At 33.0% G+C, this 26077-nt stretch overlaps 1 protein-coding gene across 1 annotated transcript; it reads left to right on the top strand.

Annotated features, from left to right (window-relative positions):
• The first annotated feature begins 9244 nt into the window (after positions 1-9244).
• Positions 9245-12792, top strand: LOC115953444 (alpha carbonic anhydrase 7-like). Its single transcript, XM_031071087.1, has 7 exons — positions 9245-9568; positions 9682-9899; positions 10732-10838; positions 10922-11036; positions 12045-12209; positions 12304-12357; positions 12492-12792. The coding sequence occupies exons 1-7, from the start codon at positions 9484-9486 to the stop codon at positions 12579-12581; spliced, it is 834 nt and encodes a 277-aa protein (XP_030926947.1). The 5' UTR covers positions 9245-9483; the 3' UTR covers positions 12582-12792.
• The last annotated feature ends 13285 nt before the right edge of the window (positions 12793-26077 follow it).

The raw sequence follows: 26077 nt of genomic DNA, 5'->3' as shown, positions 1-26077 counted from the left end.
TGATTTACACCCAAAGTTTTTAGTGCATCATCTAACACACGAAGTATAGTAAAAAATAAGCTTAAAAACAAAATTAATGACTCCAGGTTCGAAAGCCCCAAACGAGTTTCAAAGGCACATTGAGAAAGCAAAAGAGTGTTTCTTTATATGACAATCAGCAAGGTTTTGGAGAAACCCATTCATGAAATTAAACCCATAAAAAGCAATGGACATCAAGGTCGTACAAAAGCCCCAAGACTCCAAAATTTCTCTTTTCCTTCAAGTTTTTCTCAGCGACCAAACACAAAGAAAGAGATAGAGAGGGAGCAGAATGTATGGAAACCACGAACAGTGAGATCGGCGGTGGGTCCACGAATGGTTTTGTCGGCGTTTCCAAAGTCTAGATCAGCGACGGCAGGTCTACTCCGGTGATGCATGGTTTAATCTCCTCTGGGTTGAGAGAGTTTATTCAGAGATGGAGAAGACCACCGTAGTGGTGGTGCTGGTGATCGGAGGGATGAGTTCAAGGTACTGGGCCATGGAGGCTCAGGTGAGAAAAAGTGAGAGAGTGACGGTGAGGATGGAGGCTCAAGAGAGAGAGAGAGAGAGAGAGAGAGAGAGAGTGTATGTGTGTGTGTGTGAGTGAAAGTGAGAGAGTTAGGGTTTATTTATTTATTTTTTATTTATATGGGTCGGGTATGGATAATATCCATACCCTACCCGAATCCATACCCTACCCGAACTATTCGAGTAATATCCATACCCTACCCGAACTATTCGAGTAATATCCATACCCTACCCGATTAAATTCTACCCATAAAGAATTGGGTATTACCCAAAACATTTGGATCGGGTAGGGTAAGATATCCATTACCCAATGGGTATGGCCATCCCTAGGCACTGAGGGCGGCACCAATGTGTGTGAGAGAGAGAGTTGGGTAAGAGCGACGAAAGAATAGAGGGAGCTGCTCTGCTGGATGAGATTAGAGATGATTGAATATAAAGGACAGTAATAAATAGAAAAAGGAAAATAATAATTAAAAAATGATTATTTAAATAAAATATACAGTAAAAAATTTAATTTGATGCGAGTATTTTTAGAAGTAGTTTTGTAAAATAAAAAAAGTTAAGCTAATATAGTCAGAAATTTTTGCATTAACTGATGCAAATACTCTAACCTACTTTTGAAAGGAAATAAATTACCTAAGCCAACTCAGAACCCAATTTCTAATGAGCATGCAACTCTTATGATCGTCTAAGCCAAATTAAATCTAACTAGGTGCTAAAATCTGATGAAGTTAGGTAGGATTTTCAACCCAACAATATAAGTTTTTTCACAATAATGTCAATCTGTCACACAATGGACGGCCACTCATCAGCAATTGTTGGATCTCCCTAAAAAGATTCTTATCTTATTCTCCTGTTTCATTTGTTCATTTTACACAAATAAACGCGTCATGTTATAACATGTTGATAATGATTTGATCATTATCAACACGTTGTTAATTACCTTTGGTCTCTAAAAAAGTTGCATACCTTTGGTCGTTGAAAAAAAAAAAAAAAACAGTTAATTAGTTTCGTTCTATATATATATATATATTTTTTTTTTGGTTATATATTAAGGGTTCGGTTAAGGTTTGTGTGCGTTTGGCTTCAGTTTAAAAAGTTATCTTATTTTATTATTTAACTTATTTTTGCTACTATTTATAGCCCCACTTTACTTTTTAGTACTATTCATAGGTTCGACTGTACTATTTCAACTAACTTTTATCTTTATTTATAATACTTTTAGTAAAATGTTTTTAGTTTCAGGTGGAGTTTGGATAGCGTTTTCAACGCTTGCGTTGTGCGTTTGCGTCTGTCAGTGGCTCTCGTGCACTATTTACGGGATCCACAAACCTCTTTTTTAAGCAAAATTTTTATTAAAAATGGGTTCCACGACACTATTCACACATTTAAAAATTATTTTGCTATAATATTTTCAGTTTTCAGTAATAAGCGGTATCCAAACAGACCTTCAGCAAAATAAGCGGATTTCAAATAGACCCTTAATCGTCAATTTTAGGAAATGTTTATGAAAAATTATTAAAAGAGTTGGTGACTTTTTTTATTTTCCCATAAAATTTTCTAAAATGGTTTACTATTATATTTTCTAAAAGCATACATTAGTAAAAATTAATCGTATTATTTTCCAAAACTAATCTTTTTTTTTTTTTTTTTTTTGAGTTCTTTCTACCAAAACACCTATGTAGAATATTATGTGTAACTAGTGTTATTGACGTGGAATACGATAAACTACTCTATTTAAAGCCCACCCTAGCCCATTTTAGATTCTACCCCATTTCGCTCAAAGAGATATTTCTAAGAAAGAAAAAGCTAAGCTAGGGTTTGGGGAAAAGAGAAAATGAGGAAGGAGAAGAAGACAATTATTATACCTTTGAAAGGGAAGAAGAGAGAAGTGAAGAACAAAAAATTTGAACCTGTGAATATTGTAAAGCCAAGGTTCAAGAACACTCAGAGCGCATGTAGCATCGAAACAAATGTCATGAAAGGGTATAAATTTTATTTTCTTTTATCTATATATATTTGGGAAATCTGAAGCTTCTAATTATGAAAATTTTACTATAACCTCTTGAACCTGTTCAATAATTAAGCCAACAACCAAAATCACTCTTCCCTCTTTAAAGCACCATAAATGCATTGCAAATTTGCAATTTAACATTCTTAAAGTCATTTTATCTCACAACCCTACTTCAAACAGAGCATAATATTAGTTTCAAGACACATAAAATTAATTCATGCCAATTCCCACCATATGACAAACAAGCCTAAACCTATTCAAACCTCTTTTTTCTTATTATTTTTTTTTTTAAAAAAGCCAATACTTAATATAGAAAACAAGATGAAATGCATAATAATATATATTTTTTAATTATAAAAAAATACCTATACTTTTTTTTAGGAATAAAAAATGCCTATATATACTTAATATAGCAAATTAGATAAAATGCAGAATAATATTTATTACTTATAAAAAAAGCCTATACTTTGTTGTTTTTTTTTTTTTTTTAAGATACATTAGAATATCAACCAATAGAGTTTATTCTAGATAATTGATATTTATTATCAAGCCCAAACACCTATGGGAAGGAAGAAAAAGCCTCTGGTGATAGCATTGAAAGGGAAGAAACGGAATCGAGAGGGTAAGATGTATGAGCCTAAACTCATTCAAACCTCTTTTTTCTTATTTAAAAAAAAAAAGCCTGTATATAACATAAAAAATAAGATAAAATCCATAATAATATTTATTACCTATAAAAAAAACCTATAATTAATATAGAAAATAAGATGAAATGCAAATAATATTTTCTTAGGGAAGAAAAATGCCTATACTTAATATGAAAAATAAGATAAAATGCATAATAATTTTTATTACATATAAAAAAGCTTATACTTTGTTTGTTTTTTTTTTTTAAAATTTTTATAGATATGTTAGAATATCAACCAATAGAGTTTATTCTAGCTAATTGATATTTATCATCAAGTCAAGACACTTATTGGAGGGAAGAAGAAGCTTTTGGTGATAGCATTGAGAGAGAGGAAATGAAATCTAAAAGGCAAGATGTACGAGCCTAAACCCATTCAAAGCTCTTTTTTCTTATAAAAAAGCCTATACTTAACATAAAAAATAAGATAAATCCATAATAATATTTATTACTTATAAAAAAAGCCTATACTTAATATAGAAAATAAGATGAAATGCATAATAATATTTTTTTTTTACTTATAAAAAAAATGCCTATACCTTTTTTAGGAAGAAAAAATGCTTATACTTAATATAGCAAATAAGATAAAATGTATAATAATATTTATTATTTAAAAAAAAAAAAAAAAAACTCATTGGATTGGCTGACCGCTATCTCTCGAGCCTTCACACATACCATCGCTCGAATTGGTCTCTCTCTTCCTTCTCGCCTTTTCTCGTTTGTGTTGCCATAGTGTGATTGTGGATTTGTGTGATTGTGGGTTTGTATTTATGAGTTTGATAAAAAATTGTTTCAAATGTTTGTGGAATTTTTTTTTTTTTTTTTGTGTGATTTTCGATGAGGAAAGCAAAGGAAGAGAAAGAAAGAAAGAGGAGGTAACTAAACTATAAGAAAGAGTCATTGGGGAGGGGAGAGTAAAGGCAAGTGTGGACAATACAAAGACTTGGGTCCCATTGATTGATGATAAATACGAAAATGTCACTTAGGGTCCGTTTGGATACCGCTTATTTTGCTGAAAATTGAAAACTAAAAATATTGTAACAAAATAATTTTTAAATGTGTGAATAGTGCCATTGAACCCATTTTTAATGAAAATTTTGTTGAAAAAAAAGGTTTGTGGGTTTCGTAAACAGTGCATGGGACCCACTGAACAGTGCATAATCACATGAAAACTAACTTCTAAAAAAAAAAAAAGCCAAAACACCAAACACTGGGATTTTAAGTCGTATCCAAAAGCTCATTTAATTTTCATAATCTAAAAATAACCAAAACTTGTTCTTAATTTTCATCACTCAAACTCAGTTTTTTGAGTTTTGAGTGATGGAAACAAGACTAAAAAACTTCCCAAACAACATTTTTTTTGTGGGTTCCACATGTTTTGGATTATGGGTGATGAAAACTGAGTTATATAATTCAATTTTCACCCAATTCAAACCCCCTAAACTATTTGAAATAAAACTAATAGAAAAATTAATAGAAAACTGTTAATTTCTTTTTTAAGTGAATCTTATGGTCCGTTTAGATTGAGGGAGAGTGAGGAAGAGTAGAGTAGAGTAGAATAATAGATTTAGCACAAAATTAGTTTATTTTTAGTCAATTTTACTCTACTCCACCTCCTTCCCCTCTCTATCTAAACAGGCCATTAAGGTTCAACTTTATTTGGTAGCCATAAAAGCTTCTACTTTGTTTGGTTATCAAAAAAGAAAATGAACATGAATATCTTTTTTTTCTCCCTTTAAACCTAGAACAACAAAGAGGTTTAAGGACCAAAATTTTCCTTCTCAATTTATACCTTGTTGACTGCTACATTTTCATAGCACCAAAACAAAATGAGCAAAATGTGTCATTTTTTTTACTCTCTCTTTGCTTAACTTACTCAGCATTCAACAATCAATTTATATTTCTTACCCATTTTTGCATGAAAATCCAATGACGATGAGGTCATCATGTGGCTGAAGCTAGGATACCTACTTGAGCACCATAAATGCCCTTAAAACCACCACCATATCATGTAGGTTTTGCCATCAAATCCATTGAATCATCCAAGTTGAGACCCATCATTCCTCACCTTTGACCACTACTAGTCGAAACCCTATCTACCGCCCATATACAAAACTCTTCACCCAAAAAAAAAAAAAAATCAAATCATCACTCAAATCTAAAAGAAAATGAGGGATTAAGAAAATTGAATTGGAGAGAGAGAGAGAGAGAGAGGGGAAATGAAACACACACAAAGTAAAAATGGGAAAATAGAAAAAAAAAAAAAAAAAAAATCAATACCGCATCATTTTGGGTCCTCAAGGGCTTAAGGCCTTAATGTTAATGATAGCCTTGTGAACATAGGATTTCATGAAACCCCATAATGAAATTAATAAACAAAATTGAAATAAATCAAAACTTTAAAATTAAAATGTTAGTATGAGTAGTACTATAATAGTTTTAAACCCTTATGACTCTAAAGGTCAGATGTTTGATTACTAGAGTTTTCTTTTTTTAATGATAATTTGATAGTTGGGATTGTCATAAAGAACTAAGTTTTGAACATTTTCATTAGAACTACAAAAAATATCAATTGATTTACAAGATTCTTGACACTTATTATAATTTTATAAAATCGTTTTATTAATGTTATTATCATAGAAAACAAAAACATATCAATAATTAGATGATGCCTATAATATAAGTAAGATTATTTTCACGACTATAAAATAGTAACTTGTTTAATAATTAATGGCCCGTTTTTGGTACCATTCAACTGTATTTATACAAAAGTTATTTTGTTTCTTAAAAAAAATACTCAAATTATTTTTTAAACAAAATAACATCTCTCTTTTTGGTAGATATAAGAGTGGGTGCTGAGCGTGCTTGGCTGGTGCACAAAGTGTACCAAATTCAAATCATGGAGCCGACACGGATTTGGGTATGGCCGTACAACGTAACACTGCCTTTAAGACAAAGATTAACACCTTTAATCTATAATAAGACAGCTTACTTAGGTTGCGTTTGGATTGGGCGTTTTCTGCCCAATCCTGCGTTTGCGTTTTTCCAAAACGTTTTTTTTTTTTTTTTCTCACGCGTTTTGGAGCGTTTTGGGTGTTGCGGCTACTGTTCATGCACTGTTCAATGAACAGTAGCCGCAAACTTTGACTTTTCAAATTTTTTTGGACCAATCACAGCACATCGTGTACTGTTTACGGACCCACAAATTTCACTTTTCAGCAATTTTTTCATTAAAAATGGGTCCCACGATACTATTCACACATTTAAAAATTATTTCGCTACAGTGTTTTTCAGTTTTCAGTTTCAGTTTTCAGTTTTCAGCTGTATCCAAACAGACCCTTAGTCATTTCGATATACTTTCTTATTTTCCTCTAGTCCAGGAGAATCCAGATGGTTCGATTCGAAGGTGGGTGACGAGGAAACTTCTTTCGATACCTAAAAACCAAGAAACGTGCGCTTCATTTTGTTCGACCAAGCTTGTCAGCAACATTTTTTTTTAATTTTTAATTAGTAGAATTATGATATCTAACACACACATATGTACATAAACTAAAAAAGAAAAGAAAAGAAACAACCCAACAAATGGTTTGAGAGAATTTATTAATGAACTATTTTAAGAAAATTTTTATGAGAAAAGAAAAAAATTAATATTTTAATAATTTTTTGAATTTCTCATAAAAATAGTATAAAATTTTTCTTAAAATGGTTTACAAAAATTGTCTTAAGGACACCTTTAAAAAAACAGATAATGTTAATGGGCGTCCTCAAGGCAATTGTTAATAAATTATACAATAATACTAATGAATACTCTTAGAGTATCGATTAATAATTCATTTAAAGAAAGTTTTATGGGAAAAGAAAAAAAATTAATATTTTGACAGTTTTTTTTTTTTTTCATTTTTCATAAAAATTGTGTGGGGATTTTCCCGCACAAGCTGTTTGTCCGCTTTGGGGAGCCAAGCCTGCACGGTTTTGTTCTCATCCCTGAGTGCACCCTAGTCCCACATCGGTTAGAGATGCGCTCCACGCATGCTTTAAAAGCTCTTGGGTAAAGGCATGGTGTACCACTCTCACATGTGTGAGAGCGGTACACCATGCCTACATGTGAGAGTGGTACACCATGCCTTTGCTCAAGAGCTTATAAGGCATGCGTGGGGCGCATCTCTAACCGATGTGGGACTAGGGTGTCAAGCCAATATCGGCCAAAGTGCTTGAGGTGAAAATCCCAAACACCACACTCAGGGACGAGAACAAAACTGTGCAGGCTTGGCTCCCCAAAGCGGACAAACCGCTTGTGCGGGAAAATCCCCACACAAAAATGATGTCAAAACTTTTTTAAAATGGATTATTAACCAATACCATAAAGGCACTCATTAGCATGACCCTAAATTATATTAAGAAAATTTTAACATTACCTTTATAGAAAATATAAAAAGTTGTTTGAAAAATTAATTACTTAATCATTTTTTAATAATTTTTTTAAATAGTTCATAAACTAATGCCCTTAAGGCATTTTTTCCCTAAAAAATTGTCATCATCCACGTATATATCTAATTACCCAAGCCATAGTTATTAATGGTTGTCACAACGATGATCTGAAATGAAAAGAGCCTCTCACTAGAAAGATATTAATGTGTTTAATAACTCATCAAGTCCCAAAAATTTCAAGATTTTTCCTTGTCAACCAAGCTTCAGTTATTTGGTGGGGAGACTGGTTTGTGAACAAACCGTCACGCTAGACAATTCATTGCTCTAGTACTTTGAAACTTGAAAGTGGAAATGTCTTCCTCAATATAAATGAGAAATTTATAAGAATCAAAGTCAAATTTGGTGTTTCGAAAACCTTTTTCCCCTCATGTCAAAATCTTTGGTTACCTTTTAAAGGACACATATGCTTGTCGTCTACAACATGTACATCTGGACCGAAGAAAAAAAAATTGTTTTTTTTTTTTCCTAAAATTTGGATGGTTTTCTAAAAATATAAAGAGATTTTTCCCTCTAATTATTGAAAGGTTAAATTTTAATTTTAAAGAGATTTTCTTAATAATTTAGTAACAAAATAATTCTTCTAAATAATTTTGGAAATTGATATTTTATAAAAATTTAAGGACATAAAAATGTAAGGTTTTTAGTTATAGTATTGGCCATGACTTCGTGCTGTTGGATTTGGATCTAATCCATTTGCCTCATATTCGGCCCCAAACCATTGAGAAACGAATGTGTTAGACGTAGGCGTATATACACTAATAGAATTAATTTTGATTTATCTTCCAGTGAATCTAATCAAACTTAGTATGATAAGATATATCTATCTCATGAATTGCTGGTATTAATTTCTAATTCTTGTACAGTGAATTTTTGATATGAATTGCTTGTATTAATTTCTAATATATAATGGTATATGTCTACAATATAAGTCTTTTTTTTTAGAAACATCTACCATATAAGTCAAACAATAAAACCTAAGCATAACTTCTTAATTATTGTACGGTGAATTATTATTTAATTATTATATTGCATTGTCCAATAAACTACAAATCATAAGTTAGTTGAGAAGATTTTTTTTTTATGCATTAATTGGTCAATACATTACATGGTTGAATTGTTAATTTGTTATTAAAAAAAAAAACATTGGATGTTAAATTTTCGCCTTTCACATGGATGAATTAATATTTAAATAAAAAAATTCTAAGAAACTAAATTTTGGCCTTAGCGTAGAACTTTAAATTATTGTTAACACAAACAACTACAACTCTTTTTTTTGAGAAACTAAGCAACTACAACTCTAAGTGATCAAATTAAATAACAATAAATCGGCATGAGACTAGGTAAATACACGCATATCAGTTATTAATCAATATATAGGTCTTATACTCAACAATAAAATACGCCATGTGATTTTTGTAGAAGATTTTTTTCGTCACCTATCCTTTTTGTTCTTCATCAACTTCATTATTTTTTCCCTTCCAGTTTAGCTTTCAAACTTTGGGAAGCTTCCTTCATACCGTGTCTTATTTATTTATAAAGCCATGTTCACACTTGGGAATAATCTGAATCCGAAACTTGCAGATTTTGCTTTTCTTTCCATCTCTACATGGCCATCCTATTCTTTGTTTGGTTATATATACTCTATAACTAGAGACCATTATTTCATAGAAAAATATTCAGTTTCCCACCTCCGACTTCTGATCTTGAAACTCCTTTTGGCTACTTCGTACACACACGTACCATACAAAACATGAAGAATCCAAGCAAACTGATCTTTGTAGCAAGCTTTGTATTCTTTGCCATTCTTATCAAATCAACTACAGCACAAGAAGTTGGTAATTCAGAGAAGACATACACTATATTCATGCTTGTTCTTCCTTGTTTTTGTTTCTATTTCCATTTACTTTGTAGCTGTGGATTTTAATATATGAATGATGATATGGTGCAGAGGATGAGAGAGAGTTTGATTATCTACAAGGAAGCGAGAAGGGCCCGGGTCATTGGGGAGATTTAAATAAAGATTGGAAAGCTTGCAAGAATGGAAATATGCAATCTCCCATAGATTTGTCTAGTAAGAGAGTGAAAGTGATCCCCAAGTTAATGGACCTGAAGAGGAACTACAAGCCTTGTAATGCCACTGTCAAGAACAGAGGCCATGATATTTCGGTAAGGAATCAAAAACTGCACAACTTTATCAATTTTGTCTAGGATTACTTCTCTTAGCTTAATACCTCCACACACACACACACATATAATATGCATGTTTCCATTACAATTGAATTGCCTTTTGCATCTTCTTGAACTTTAGAAAATTTTTTGACATTGGATTTCCATCGATATTTCAAAGAGATAGTTTTTATTTCCTTTTGTCCCATTATCACTCCAAAGTAAACAAAAAACAAAAGCAACAAAAAAAAAAAAAAAAAAAGGACTCGAAGAAGTCTTGGTCTTGATACCATCCCAACATTTCTCCAAATATGAAAGGACAAAAATTAGTAGGGCCTGACTCAATGGTGTTTTACAAAGAGAAGCCTCAAAAACGTGTTATCTTATTAGCTTGGTCCCACTCCCATCACTTCAATTTAGGCTGGGTTTGGACTGAGATGAAAAGATGAAAAGCAACCAAAACACGCATGTGCATTTTTACCGTGAATTTTGTGTACCGTTTATGGGACTCGTAAGTACGGATTTTATCAATTTTTTTTTTAAAATTGGATCTCAGAGTACTATTCACATATTTAAGAATTATTTTATTACAGTATTTTCAATTTTCAGTAGATAACTGTGCATTTCTATTTTATCAGTTTTCTTAATTATTAAATTTATAAATTATTAGACGGATGATTTGCCCTTTTTTTTATTTTTTATAATTAGTTCAATTTCCACTTTAAAAATATTGTACTTTAATTGGGCGTGTCATATGTATGGCTTTCCGATCATATTTTGTTTGTTAGTTAGTACTATATAACTAAATACACTTTAAATGTCATTGGTGCAGTTAAAGTGGGAAGGTGATGCAGGATCAATACAAATCAACGGCACTGATTATTTTCTCGACCAAGGCCATTGGCACTCACCTTCTGAGCACTCCATCAATGGCAGGAGGTCCTCTCTCTCTCTCTCTCTCGTGTATTTGTCAATGTTCCATGTTGTTCAACAACTTAATATGTATTTTTTTTCTTTGTTAGGTATGACTTGGAGCTGCACATGGTTCACTTAGCACGAGATCCCAACGTGACAAATAAGATTGCTGTTGTTGGACTCTTTTACAAGATTGGTCACCACGATGATTTCCTCTCAAAGGTGCAGATTCTCTCCCACAAGAAAATTTTCAACTACTTTTTTCATTTGTTTACACAACCCGTTGCACCAGGCACTCAAGGTTAAAAAATGAAATTATAGAATAAAGGGTTATTGTTAATTAGTGTCATAAGATTAATCGTTATTAAATTATTTTAAGAAAGTTTTTATAGCATTTTTTATGAAAAATTAAAAATATTGTGAAAATATTAATTATTTTTTTCTCTCATTAAAAATTTTTCTAAAAAGATTTATTAATAAAGTTGCAGATGGCATTCATTAACTTTTCTTATAAATAAAAACAACTCCAAAAACTTCTATTAAGCGAGACTTGTGGAAGTACTAATTCAAAGTCGCCGTAAAAAGTAACTTTGAAAGTCGTTAGTATGGTTTTAAAAATCGAACTGGACAAAGAACCGTTTTTTTTAGAATTTCCGGTTCAACCCCGGTTTTTGACCGGTTTTTGGCCAGTTTTCCGGTTGTTGACCGGTTTTGGGGGTTTTAACCGGACTGGATTGACTTCCGATTCCCGGTTGAACCGGTCGGACCGGCCGGTCCGGTCCGGTTTTTAAAACAGTACTCGTTACCAAACAACACTGTTCTTGCCATGTGAACAAGCTGAAATTTTGCTACACACTGACTGAATGCCAATGCATTTTCCTCCCAAATGAGTTTGTAGCTTCGATGGTCATAAAACAAGCACGTGAACTTACATTGTCATCACTGTCATCAAATTATGAAAGAAAGTGCTAAGATATATAGGAAATTCTTTCACTAAGTCAGCTAATTAATATGACCACAAGATAGATCAAGGTCTTCGAATTAATGGTCAATATCATACTATTACAGAATTTAACACAATTGATACTGTTGAATTTTTAGCACCCTGCCATTTTATTCTCATACCACATAGAATTTGGTCACAACTCCTAAGTCCTTGTCCACATTAATAAATGTTTATCCTCTCTCTCCATAATTGTTGTCTAACATGTTACTCATTTTGAATTTCAGTTGATGAGAAACATATTGTCCATGACTGATAAAAAAGATGAAAGAAATATGGGGGTGATTGATCCAAGAGAAATAAAGATGGGTGGCAAGAAGTACTATAAATATATGGGCTCACTCACTGTTCCTCCATGCACAGAAGGTGTTATTTGGACAATAAATAAAAAGGTATACCCTTGTTAAACATTGTTACTCTCCGTCCTTTCCTATGCTTCTTTTATTCTTTTTTTAAACCTTAATTGTATTTGAAAACTACCTTTAGATAAGGACGGTCTCAAGGGAGCAAGTGAAATCGCTTAGAGTGGCTGTCCATGATGTAAGTAACCAAACATTGTTCTTGTTTTATAATTTATGGCAAAAGCCAAGTGAAAAGATAATTGTTTAGGCATTGGTTTAGCTACCGAGCAAAATAAGCAATCAAGGTTTTTTAACTTTTACAACTTACTGCAGTATGCTGAGAAGAATGCAAGACCAGTCCAACAACTAAATAATAGGGAGATCCAACTCTACGGCCCAAACCCAACAAGAACAAGAAACTAAATATGTATATCATAAAGTTCGAGCTTCTGAGCTTTATTTATTTTATTTTATTTTATTTTTTTCTGGGAGGGGATAAAGTCCATAGACTTTGAATGTAATGTAGACTATGATGTGGAAACTATATAATTATTTCATTTGTTATTTTTGAATTCCTACACCTAGAATGACTGAAACAAGCATGCATGGAGTAACGATGAACATTTGAAGTTAATTTGGTTACAAATCTAATGAGGGCTTTCCATTAAGGTCATAATAGAAATGTTTGGTTAGGTGGGTGCTGTAATGGTTTAATATCTCCTTCTTTTGGATATTTTCAATAAGCAAACATGTTAGAGCAAATTATATCACCAAATAGGAAATCAACATAACAACGCTCATAAAACTTCCACCACATCTTATAGGGGTTCAATGATCAAATCTATTGAATCTTCTACGTCGAGACAATCATTTCTTACCTTTGATCATTACCTGTCAAAACCCTATCCACCATCCACACATAAAAACAAACCTGTTAGAACCACCCACTTTAACTTTAGAGGGGGTATCTTGTGCGCCATAAATTTTCCTTTAACAAAACATCACCCAAAAAGGCATGGCATGGAGCCTCGTCCTGCTTATCTAAGAATAGTATGTGGGCGCACCATCTAATTTATTTATCCCTTCCTCTCCATTTTTTAAGATTTAAATATGATTCTCTGTTTGCTTCACAATTGCATATTGTAAGTGCACAAATTGACCCAAGGTCCAATAGATAGGAGCAATGGCCCAACAAACCCACCACAATAGATTTTTAAGAGAGTGAGTTTAGTAAATGAAGACTAAATGAGTCAAAAGTAAATCACAATGAGTTGGTCTGGTATTACAATGATTGAGAAGTAAAGTTTGAAGAGAAAAACACTCCTCGCTCAAGTTCGAGGAAGGTATGTTCTTATGTATATATTTCAGACTTTTACAAATGTTCAGAGTCCTTCATTACACTCGGTCATTTCCTTGTTCTTAATTCATTCTCTTTCGGATGATCCTTCATGTAAAGGAATCATTTACCTTTTATACTCCTCCTTATCCCATCTTAGCCCTCCACTTGTTGATCATACAGCTAATCTTATGGATGCTTGTCCCATCAGAATCTTCTTGAAATCTTTGTATATAGTTGTAAGTCTAAAATCACTGTTCAGACATTACCTCCACATTAATACTATCAGATGATTAAGTGCGAAGCATTTAATGTGGTGATAGCAACTTTCTTCTCAGATATTTCTTAGTTCACTATTGACTCCTTCCTTTGAAACTTTTCTTCTAAAGTGTGGCTGCCTCTTGAACAGTATTTTCTGGGTGGTCGAGCTCTAGTCTCCCACAATGCCTCCTGAGGAAGTTTGCCTCCTCCAAGAACATCACCTATTCATTGTTATTAGTCATTGTCCTCGGCCCATCAACCCACGTGCTTATCTTACTGTTTGATCATCCTCGGGCATGACCCACGGCCCAATACTCCTACTTGGTTCTTTTATCCCCACAATTACCAACTACACATTTTAGATTGACTTCAAAGTTGTAATTGAGTTGTTAAATTTTTTTCTCTTTCCTCTTTTATATGAAATCTGTTTGATAAATTAAAACATATAACCTTCTCAAAAAAAAAAAAAAAAAAATATATATATATATATATATCATTGAGTTCTTTTTATATATATATTTAAATTCAACAATTTTTTTTAAGTATTATTTTTATTTAAAGTAATTATATACCCAACAATATATCAAAGAAAGATTATAAGCATATATACGCAAAAATATGAGTAATTATAAGTATTTTTTTTAACGGTACTATGGGTGTTCATGAAATGTTTTGGGATTTTTGGGTTAATTTACCTATATAATCAGTCTCAAAAGGTTTTTTAGGTGTCCACAATGGTGTTGTTGTCGTTATTGTTATTGTTATTGTTATTATCTCTCTAAAAATGAATATAGTGAGCATTTTCATTAAAATACATACTTTCTCTTAATATTGTTTTTATTATTTAACTCTCTCTCTCTCTCTCTCTCTCTCTCTACTTGATTTTCTTTCGTTCATATTGATTAATTGGAAAATGGATTTTGATCATGGAAAAAACTAAGGTTTTGGATTTTTTTTTTTAAAAAAAAAAAAATTGTGGCTGCATATATATATTTTTTGAATATTTATATATAAATTGCATAAGTATACATTTGTTTATGTGTTTGAAAGTGTTTACTAACTATTTGGGTAAACAATAATGAAAAAGGAAAGCCTTTAATAGAAGGTGAACTCACTAAAGAATGAGAATTTCAACTTAGTTGTTATTTAACTTGGTTCAAATGTAAACTTCTATTAAGCAAAGAAATACAATCATTTGATAATACCATATTTCTTATAAAATTTATGTAAAGGAAAAAATTTGAACCAATTGATAATATACTAATATTCGTAATCATTATAGCTCGATGCACTAATCGAGCCACTTCGGCTTGCCATGAGTTCAAAACAACAAAGTACAAGATTGCAGGTTTGGTTCGATTAGTACAATGACCTGTATAGTTAAGTCCACAAGGGTTAGTAAAAGGTGTGACTGGGCCAAGCCCAAGTGTCAGGGTTGTAGACCATGAGTGACATGTTCCATTTCAGCGAGTAAACTAAGAGGTCAATACTCAATAAGTCCAAATGAGCAGTACACAAAACAAAAAATTGTGTATGTGTTCCTAATATTTTAAAAATAGAGTCCAAAATAACTATACTTACCCTCGTTTGACAAGCCAATTTGCCAAAATCGATCCAATTCATTATGTTTTTTGGCGTCAAGGGGAGGCAGGTTGGGTTGGGTTCAAGTCGGTAGATTGACAAATCTACCTAACCCGACTCAACCAACTCATGTTTAATACATATTATAGGTTTTTTTTAGTCACTCTTCTATCTCCTCTTCCTAATTTAATAAAATAGAAAATTTAGTTTATGGTTTTTTTTTTTTTTAAGTGAGTTGGGTAAATTGCAAAATATACCCCTTAAGTTTGGGAGTATTTGGATTTCATACTCTGAAATTTTAAAATTTGGATTTAACTCACTTACATTACATATTGTTTTGATAATTACACCCTCTATTAGTTTTTTTGTTGATGTGTTTGTTAAGTGACATATTAGCTTGTCACATGGACTAATTGATCTAATAGAAGTACGCCGCGTGTACTACACTATTCAATATAATTAAGTAATTTAGAAAATCTTTAAAATATACTAAATTAACTTTTTTTAATTTTTAAAAGAGCAATATTACAGACATAAATTATTTTACAATATTTTTACAAAATGTTGATGTGATCAACCTCTTATTGGTTTTCATTTAGGCCCGCCATTAATATTATTTTTTTCATTTACCAATAATCACTAATCACATCAGCAGCTTGTAAAATTTTTTGTAAAATAATTTGTATCTCTAGTATTATTCTTTTTAAAAATTTTATCACATGAAGAAATTGGATATTCCCCCAAGGAAAATTCTGAGCATTCAAAATTTTTCCAAGAAAATCAAATTTTCTTTACAAAACAAACATTCAAATGAAAAATTAGTCTGGAATCAAACCCAGCACCACAAACACATCTAGACCTAAATTTCTCACACAAACACAAAATTACATAAATTAAAAACACAATTACAAAAAATTACATCATTTTTTCAGTATAAAAACAGAAATTCTCCTATTTACATTCAAATATGGGTTTGGTTAACTATAAAAAAAATTATCTGGGTTTGGATATAATTGTATATGTGATATGTACTCAGATCTAATGAATACAACCCAGTAACAAACAAGCCTCTTCTCAACCTCTGATCCATGAATTCCACAACATACAAGCCCAGCAGCCCAATATGGCACCATCTCACCCGTGCTCACTCATCTCAAACATTACACTCTGCAAAACCATCGAAGACTTGAATCAAGTCCATGCCCATATGATCAAAACTGCCCAAATCCACTACCTCTGGCTGCCGTCTAAGTCCTTAGATTCTGTGTGCTTTCCAATCACAGTGTATATAATACGTACGAAGGTGTTCGACCAAATGCCCCAACCAAATTGCTTTTCTTGGAACACTATAATCATTAATCAGAGCTCTTGCCGAGAGCAATGACGATAGTGAACCACTTGGGGCCTTGTTGTTGTTCGTTTAAATGGTTTGTGATGCTTATGTGGAACCCGTTCAGTTTAAATTTACTTTTCGAAGGGAAGCAAGTTCATGGGTTGGTAGTGAAGTATGGAATGGCTGCCTCCCATGCCGATCTACTTGAGAGTTGAGACACTTCTGTGTTATTCGTCCAACAGCTGCTGCTACTGCTCGCATGCTTCGCTCAAGCCACAGCTACACATCATCGCATGCCTGACTCATGTTTTTGAAAGTAAAGAGGATAAATTCCTGTTTAGATGCTGAGAAAATGCTGTGATTTTTTGCAATTTCGTTTTTAATTTATGTAATTTTATGTGTTTTAAATGATAATTTTGTGTTTATGTGAAAGATTTAAGTCCATATATGTTCTTGGTGTTTGGTTTGATTTGGGACTATTTTTTTTCTTTGAGTGTTTGTTAAAATTTTATTTCAGAGGAGAATATCCAATTCGTTCACGCGATAATAGTTAAAAATTTTATTTAATTAATTTAATAGACTTTTAGATTTACTTTTATCTTTCAAAGATTTTTTTTTAAAAATTGTCTAATTATATCGAATAGTGTAATAGATAGCGTATTTTTATTAGATCAATTAGTCCATGTGGGCCCATCGAAAAAAAAAAAGTCCATGTGGCAAGCTAATGTGTCACTTAACAGTCACATTAGCAAAAAACTCATGGATGGTTCTCAAAAAAGAAATGCAATGTTAGAGGGTCAAATCCAAATTTTGAACCATTAGAGTGTGAAATTCATATAATCCTAAACTTCATGAGTGTTTTGCAATTTACCCTTCAAATTTATTTTGTTTCTCGACTTAGTTGGGACAAAATAATTTGAATTTTTTACTAATTAAATGCATTTGGTTTGATATTTTATCTATATTATTAATAACATGGTTTCCTATGTGGGTTTCATCATTTTACATACTAAAATATTCTTACACAAATTCTTAAAGTCTCCAAGGCTGTGTTTGGTTCACGTAAAATCATTTCCGGAAAATATTCAATTTTCTGGAAATGCTATTTTCCGGAAAGGAAAACGTTTTCATGTGTTTGGCTGTCACAAAATTTATTTTACGGAAAATTAATTTTGGTGTTTGGTTCATTTAATCATTTTACCAGAAAATGCATCAAATCCGACGAAACGCTCGTCCGACGAGCGTCCGACGAGCGTCCGACGAGCGTCCGACGAGCGGCGCTCTTCGATCGCGATCGTCGATCGCGCCGCTCGATCGACGATCGCGATCGTGCACCGCGCCGCTCGTCCGCGTGGTGCGATCGTCGGACGAGCGGCGCGATCGTCGATCGCGCCGCTCGTCGGCGCGATCGTCCCTCTCTCTCTCTGATCTGGGCTCTCTTCTCTCTCTCTCTCTCTCTCTCTCTCTCTCTCTCTCTCTCTCTCTCTCTTTTTCCGGAAGTGAATTGAAGTGAAAATGAAGGTAGAAATGGATTTCCGTGGTCAAAGGGAAAATTCGTGGTCAACCGGAAATCATTTTCCGGAAAATAATGTTTTCCGTGACAGCCAAACGCATGCATTTTCTGGAAAATCATTTCCGAAATCACTTTGAAGTCGATTCAAACGCAGCCTAAAATACACCTATCTTTTAGTTAAATAATTTTAAATTAAAAAAAAACCGGTTAAAAGAGTAATTTATTTATTTATTTATTTTTTAAACCCTAAGTTTTTGGCTTTCAAACTTTTATTGATTCTCACATAGAGAAATATCCTAAAAATTAGGATACTATATCTATCTCACTTTTATATATTATTCAATTAATCTAAAGTAAAAATAAAAAAGAGTCTAATGGCACGCGTCAAGCGTGTGTGATGAGTCTAATATTAATATAATAATTTGTGTATAGTGGCACAACTATTTAGAATTTTTAGATAAGGGGCAACAAATAGTTGTAATATTGTAAATCCAACTTGACTGAAATTAGGTTAAGATTTTTCAATTCATCCATTACCCACTTAATTTGGATAAATTTTTAACCCAGCTTATTTGAATATTTGGGTAAATAAAGACCCACTAGGTAACTTAATTAAATGGGTCTTAATGAATAAACTTACTAATACCCACTAAATATCCATCTAAAATTTAAATAAATAATAGAAAAACTAAATTTCTAAACCAAAAACATTCGTGAGCTCTTCCTTAAAATAAAAATAAAAATCGTGAGCTCTCTGTCTCTCTCCCCTTAACGTCAAAATACAAACCTAATCAAATGTTCTTGTTATACAATTTTAGATTGTGCTGTGCTTTGCAACTCAATTCATGTAAAAGTTGCAACTATTGTGGTAACACAAACAAAACAGCCCATGTTTTTCCCAGGCCAAGGCCCAAGTTAATCCTCAACTAAGAAGGGCAAATGCCTTTATAGCGCTCAACAGCATCCATAATAAACTTATCTTTCCAAAGCTAGTGTGATTTATCTTTGTTTTCTTCTTGAAGCATGAATGGGAATGTTTCATGTGTTATAAAGCACTCGTGGATTCTAAATTGAATTATACATAATCTTTTATGCTTTTATAGCTTTGCTGGTTTGATATTTGGCCAAATTATTGAAACAGTTTACACTTCATCTTTAAAGATTCAGTTGATGAAACAGTTTTATTCAAAAGCTATTAGATTCTTGCTTTTTTTCTTTATAACAGCGGATCCAATTACAGACTTATGAATGCTTGTGCAGATTGTTGTGCTTACAGACATGTGAATGTGAATTATGTTAGTTATTGCTTTTCTTTGTCCAGGCTGCTTCTCCCACTCCTACTATTTACTTTGTAGCATATGATTATTGCCAAGTACCAAAGTCTTAACTTTTTGTAGTGATGTGATTATGCAGCTGCCTTGAAGGTTGTCATATAAGCTGCTACCATACTCTGCCTTAAGTACACTCTTGGTAGTTCCAACTTCGCTCAGAGATCCTGTCTACAATTACATTGCCAAGCGACTATAAGTGGGGGTGTGCAGCCAACCCACCAACCCACCAAAACCGACCCGACCCAACCCAACCCGCCGGGTTGGGTCGGTTTTTAGTGGTTGGTGGGTTGGGTTGGGTTGGGTTATGAAAATTTTTTTAATAGTGGGTCGGGTTGGGTGCAGGTCATAACAATCATAAACCCGCCTAACCCGACCCGACCCACCTATATATTTAAAATTTAAATTATATATATAGAAATATATTATATAATTAATAATGTTTTCTCATATTCAGCTCTTCCTATCTAAAACCCAATTACCTTATAAACCCTAACAATCTTATTTCTCTCTTTGCTGCCTCCCACTCCCACTCAACCATTCCGCTCCTATTTGTTTATAACTGAATTGGGATACTAGTTTATGTATATTTTGTTTATCAACTTAGTTGGATATGCTTTGTTTATTACTGAGTTAAAATACTAGTTTATGAATATTTTATTTATCAACTTAGGTGGCAAGTGAGATATATATTTTTCCTACTCAAGTTAATAATAATAGTAATACAAAAAATAATAATAAAAAACTGTCCAACCCATGAGTTCAACCTGACTCAACCCGATCTGTGTGGGTTGGGTTGTACCCCTGTATTGGGTTGGGTTGGATTTTTTTTAACCCACCATAGTGGCTTGGGTAAAAAAATCCCCTTAACCTGACCCAACCTGAACTATGCACACCCATTGACTGGTTTGGGAAGAGTGAAGATTGCTCAGTTTTGAAAGATAAAGAGTTGCTTGAACGTTTCATTGATAGCGAAGAGTGAAGATTGCTTAGTTTTGAAACTAGCCATCACCCTTTTCATTTAGGGGGAAGAAAAACCAATGGACATTTTAGATATGCATTTTTATCCAATGTCGTGTTGATTTGCATTGAATTTTAATGTTTTTTCATAGTAAATGGATTGGAAACTGCCACAAGTTAGGCCAAGATATCCTGTGGCATTCAAGATTTAAATCTAGTTGAGTTATTCGCATTTTGAACTTAAGAAAATTTAATTTGAAAAAGAAATCTTGACAACGAAGATCAGTTTTTGATAGAGTACAAACTCATTTCATATGTGGCTGCATCATCATCTTATCGTCTTGGGGTATTTCCATCATGCCTATGGCTTTTCCACATTCTAGTATAGCTTGGCCCTTTAGGCTAAATTGAAGTGAACGAGAGAAAGAAGAAAGAAAGAAAAAAAAAAAAACAATGGGAGGATTATTAGTAGTAGTTAAAAAAGACATTTCAAGGAAGAAAAATAGAAAAAATTTGAGGTGAGTTTGATGATGTTGAGTGTTCCCAGAGTGGTGGGGCAACTTCATATCTCTTCAAGAAATGAAGCCCAGGGACAAGAATGCCACCACCTTCAAGTAGACACATGCGAAGCCTTAAAATATAGTCAAAGCTAATTATGAATAACCTAAGCTTAGCTCGATAAAAAACTCGTCTATGTTTGTTTGTTTATGAATAAACCAAGCTTGAGCCTTAGTTTTAGGCTTGTTTAATAAACAAGTCGAGCCCAAGCAAAAATATTTGTTCACGAACAAGCTCGTGAACTATTAGACTTGATACAAAACAATTCAAGTATAGACTTATTTATAAGTTTATATGTGTTATCTAAATATACTCATTACACATATCTTAATAATGACATGGCCAACATGGGACCACTACGCATTGTCTTAATTTTTCCTTCCCTTTACATTGACCAAGAACCACTTTAGACTATAATTACATATAAAAATTAATTAATCAATTAGGTAGGCCACATATGATCTTTTCCTATCAATAATCTAAAGTAAAGTTATTGATAGTTTTTTTGACCCCTTAAAACCAATTGATTTAACCTAGGTAATTAGCCAAGTTGTTACTCAGTCCAATTTAACAAGTCTATGTTATCACAATAATAAAGATCAAATCATGCAATGCAGCGGAAAATAAATAATACAAGATATGATCACTCAGGAAACCAAACCGGTAAAAACCTGGAGAGGATTTGACCTAGTTATCCTCAAGGTAAATTTGAATCCACTATCTTGAAAGAATCGAAGTTCATACAATAAGACTTACAAGCCCCCACGCTCGACTTCTTATTGCTACCAACCAGTAGAACTTACTGACACGACCACGTGCAAGCTCCGAATCCACGGACTCCTTCTTTCTTGGATTCACCACCAGATACAAGCACACCCGCTTGTGTTTTCTTTAAGCTTCAATGGCAGCAACTGAGTTGATCATGAAGGTGTAGATAAAATCACTTCCTTGAAAACCCTAAGTTTGTGTAAAAGAAAGCTCCTCTAAATCTCACAAGAGATTTACACAAATAGCAATATGAGCAACACTAAAACGTGGCTAGGGTTTGCCTTTTATACTTAGGACAAATAAGAAACCCTAAAAACGTTTTAAAACAACTAGGGCTGAGTTGGAAAATTCTGCAGAAAAACATTCTACCCAAGCTTTGATCGATCGAGCCTAAGCTTCGATCGATCGAGCCAGACCGAAATGCATTAATCTTTTCTGCATTCAGCTCAATTCCAACTTTACATAAACGCACAACTTTGAGCAAGACTAAAACACTTCTAAATACATTGTTTTGATCGTGGTTTGCCAACAATACAAATTAGAGTTCTAAATACATAAAATCCTGAGTCTTTAGAACCTAACAGTTATGAAACATGTTAGTATTTTCTCATTCATAATAGTTACAATCAAGTATTTTTCTAGTACTTCACCATCTAATGTGAATGTAAAAATTGAATTTTGAACAATTGCTAAAGTTGTAGACAAGGAATGATGAATGAATGAATGAATTTAATTATGTAAAATTTTAATTTGATGAATAATAGCTAATCATAAGTAAGACTATATGCATGATAAAATAAGTATACTATTTTCTTTTTCTTAACTTTAGAGATTTAAGCAGTTGATAATGTAATTTTTTTTACATCTTAAGCTCAAAAGCTTGACCTGAGCTTGAATTTGAGCTTTATATTAAGCTTGAGCTTGGCTTGACTAATTAATCAAGCCAAGCCAAGCTCAAGCTTTTTGGCTTTTCCAAAAGCTTAAGCTCAAATGCTATTTTTAGGCTTGTCACAAGCTCAAATCAAGCTTGAGTTTTGAGCTTTTCCTAACGAGCCAAGTTTGAACATGCACTGCTCGACAAAACTCGACTCGTTTATAGCCCTAATTGGTGTAATGGAAAGATTAGTCTATAAATGTAGAAACTTTACTAAACCAAAATCAAGAAAAAGAAAAATAAATAGATAACGGTGATTAATTTATTTCCTCAATAAGAGTGATAAAATAAATTGCCTTATTGATTTGCCATCAAGAAAAGAAAAGAAAAAATGATATTTGTCACTAATCTAGTGTTATTGTCTTGGTAATTTTGGGCTTTTAAGTGTTTTTTGGACATTCTAGGGGGATTTTGGTAATTTTGGATGTCCAAGGGTATATTGGTAATTTTAGAAGTGTAGGGTATTTGGGTCATTTTGAGTATTTAGGGGTATTTTGGTAATTTTGGAGGTCAAGAGGGTATTTATGTCATTTAAGTAGTTTTAGTGGTATTTGAGTCATATTGGGTTAAATGGGTGGGTTACTAAATTAAATAGGTTGAATAGGTAATGGGTATTTAATTTAAATATAAATGGATCATAAATAGATAAATAGGTAGTTATACACTCAACTCATTTTGACCAAAACCAAAACTCGCCCATTTACCACCCCTACCCATAACCCAACCCAAGCACAAGAAAGGACAATCATTTCCCTTTCCTCCCCCATTACTACGATACATGATAACTGAACATTCCTTAATTCAACTAAAAGGCCCAATTGTACCAACGTCTAACGGGTTGGCTGTTGGCGCATGGAGTAACCATATTTTGTTGGATGAGTATATCCATATTTGGAATTTTATTGTTGGATAGCTTGGATATTTTTTTTGGTTTGTCTTGTCACTTATACCATGTATGCTCGGAAATTAAAGTACCAATTATTTAAAATCACCCATAAGATTGTCTAATGTTTAAATCATTTAATCGTTGGAACTTGGGAGGAAAATGCATTCATATTCCTTTCCTTCCCACTATGTATGGACCAGTCTCTGCCTCAAGTAATTCTAATCCCATTTAGTTAAAGAAATACAAAATACACCCATCCCAAACATCTTTTAGATTTTACATTCAAACATAAGGATAACTTCTTTTGGAATCAGATTGAGATTTTTGTGTGTGTTTTTTTTAGAATTAATTTTCATTGAGATTTAACTGTGAATATACCATAGAAAATTAAAACAAATATAATCTACTTATGTTTAATCACTTAGCTACTAAAGGACAATTGATGTCACAATTAGTTCCTTTATGAGTTATCCAAAAAAAGAAGTAATCTTCATATTTTTTTTTTCTTTGTTGTGTGTTTGCTTTTCATTGTAGAAAAAGAAAAGCATTTTCCCTTATATGATGGTAGGTAGGTCTAAATTTCGTTGTTTCAATAGGACTCCTTACGAGCGTTGTTTCTATCTACTATTATCTAAAGATAATCAAGTTATTAATAACTAAAAGAAACCAAGAAATAACCCCTCACAATAACCAAGACCAAGTTATCAAGTTATTAGTGAATGGATTTTAATTAGCTCAATTAGTAAAATCTTTTTGTTGTGGAACAAGCAAGACCTAAGTTGGAATCTTTTTTACCCCAAAAATTAAATGATGTTTTGGCCTGATAGTAAAAGCTATCACAATAGAGTGGACAACAACCAACTTTAAGCCCAACCCATTTAAAGCCAACCCAAACCCACCTATTTGACACCCTTACTATACCCTACCCGAATTCTATCCTATACAAGAGTAAGATAAATCAATGGAAGTCAGCACCCTATCCCTTGCGATTCAGAGATTCAAAAATTTGTGTTCTGTGTTTTTGGGGAGAGGGAGAGGGAGGGGGGGTGTCAAATAGGCGGGTTTGGGTGGCTTTGAGATAGATACGGACCTAGTAGGGGACCCAATAGCGCGTTGAGAGTAAGTATAGGAAGTTTGACAACATTACCTTCAAAAAGCTTCCTATGCTTTTTTTTTAAGAAAAAAAAACTTCCAATACTTACTCTCAAACTTCCTATACTAACTTTCAATGCGCTATTTCTAGAGTAAGTAATTTATAGGAAGTTTGAGGGTAAGTAGTAAGTAATTTATGGCTAGAAATAACAAGTTTTGAGAGACCAGAGTTATGATAAAGTTGTGACCCAAAAAAGACATGTGGTTAGGGATGGACCTAGAAGGGGGCCTAAGGGGGTCCAGGCACCCCTAGCCCAAAATTGGTATGAAATTTAGAAGATATTTGAAATGAAATTTATTAATAAATTTTTTTTTGGTTGAAATGACAATATTTATCATTTATATTCTTTATTTTGAAAAGATTATTTTTCATTTATAATTACGATGTGAAATGAAATGACGCATAGTTAAAAAGCTAAAGCATCTGTATATATAATAGAATGATAAAGGAGAATTATTTAAAAATAACTAGCCTCATCACACGTTCTTCCCACATGCGATGAGGCTTTTATTTGAAGAGGCTTTCATATCATAGTGTCATCAAGAACATCATAGGCCCTAGTATTTTGTTTATTTATTTGAAGTATAGGGTATTTTTGTGATTCAATAAGTAGGGTTTCAATTTAATTGAAGCCATTGAAAAGAATTTTGGTTGAGGGTGAGAGATTGACAATAATTGGTGGTTGGTAGTGGTTGAATGTTATGTATGGGTTGTCCATGTTGTCTGTAGTGGTCAATTATGATTGGCAGTGGTTGATTGTGGAGTATAGGTAGTCAGCTATGTTCGATTGTGGGCAGTGATAGTTTGTTTGCATAGTTGATCTAGTGCCATGTAAACTGAGAGTAAGTATAGGAAGCTTGACGTGGGGCTGGAGGACGTGAGGCTGGTCGTGGTGCATGAGGTGGTTAGCTAGGACAAAATTAAACTGAAGGCTATTTTAATAAAGTAATAAACCCCAAAATACATACCCTCATTCGGCACTTGTTCAGACGCTCATCGTGTTCAGATTTGCCTTGGAAGCCAGCTTTGCAGTGAATGCACTTATAGACATCCTTGCCATCCACAGGTCTCTTCTTTCCCCTCAGAAAGTAAATGGGAGGCTTCCTCTAACCCTTACCCATTTTCTTCCCCAAACCCTAGTTGTGATGTCTGAAATGGCTCTACCAAAAGAATGTTTGAAATGGTGAAACAAGTCAGGTTAGGCTAGGCTAATTTGTTTAAATAGGCTGGGCTGGGCTGGGCTGGGCTCGTTTGGCCTGGTAACTTAGCTATCAAAGAATAGTTTCAAATCATATTTAAGGAATAGTT

Source organism: Quercus lobata, chromosome 7 (genome assembly GCF_001633185.2).
Source record: "Quercus lobata isolate SW786 chromosome 7, ValleyOak3.0 Primary Assembly, whole genome shotgun sequence".
Classification (NCBI taxonomy): domain Eukaryota; kingdom Viridiplantae; phylum Streptophyta; class Magnoliopsida; order Fagales; family Fagaceae; genus Quercus; species Quercus lobata.
This window is presented reverse-complemented; position numbering and strand designations above follow the sequence as displayed.

Bases quoted from the DNA above. Each gene is read 5' to 3' on its own strand.
- LOC115953444 (XM_031071087.1), top strand. From the start codon at position 9,484: ATGAAGAATCCAAGCAAACTGATCTTTGTAGCAAGCTTTGTATTCTTT. The intron at 10,839-10,921 runs GTCCTCTCTCTC...TTTCTTTGTTAG, and splicing joins CACTCCATCAATGGCAGGAG to GTATGACTTGGAGCTGCACA. The intron at 12,210-12,303 runs GTATACCCTTGT...AACTACCTTTAG, and splicing joins TTTGGACAATAAATAAAAAG to ATAAGGACGGTCTCAAGGGA.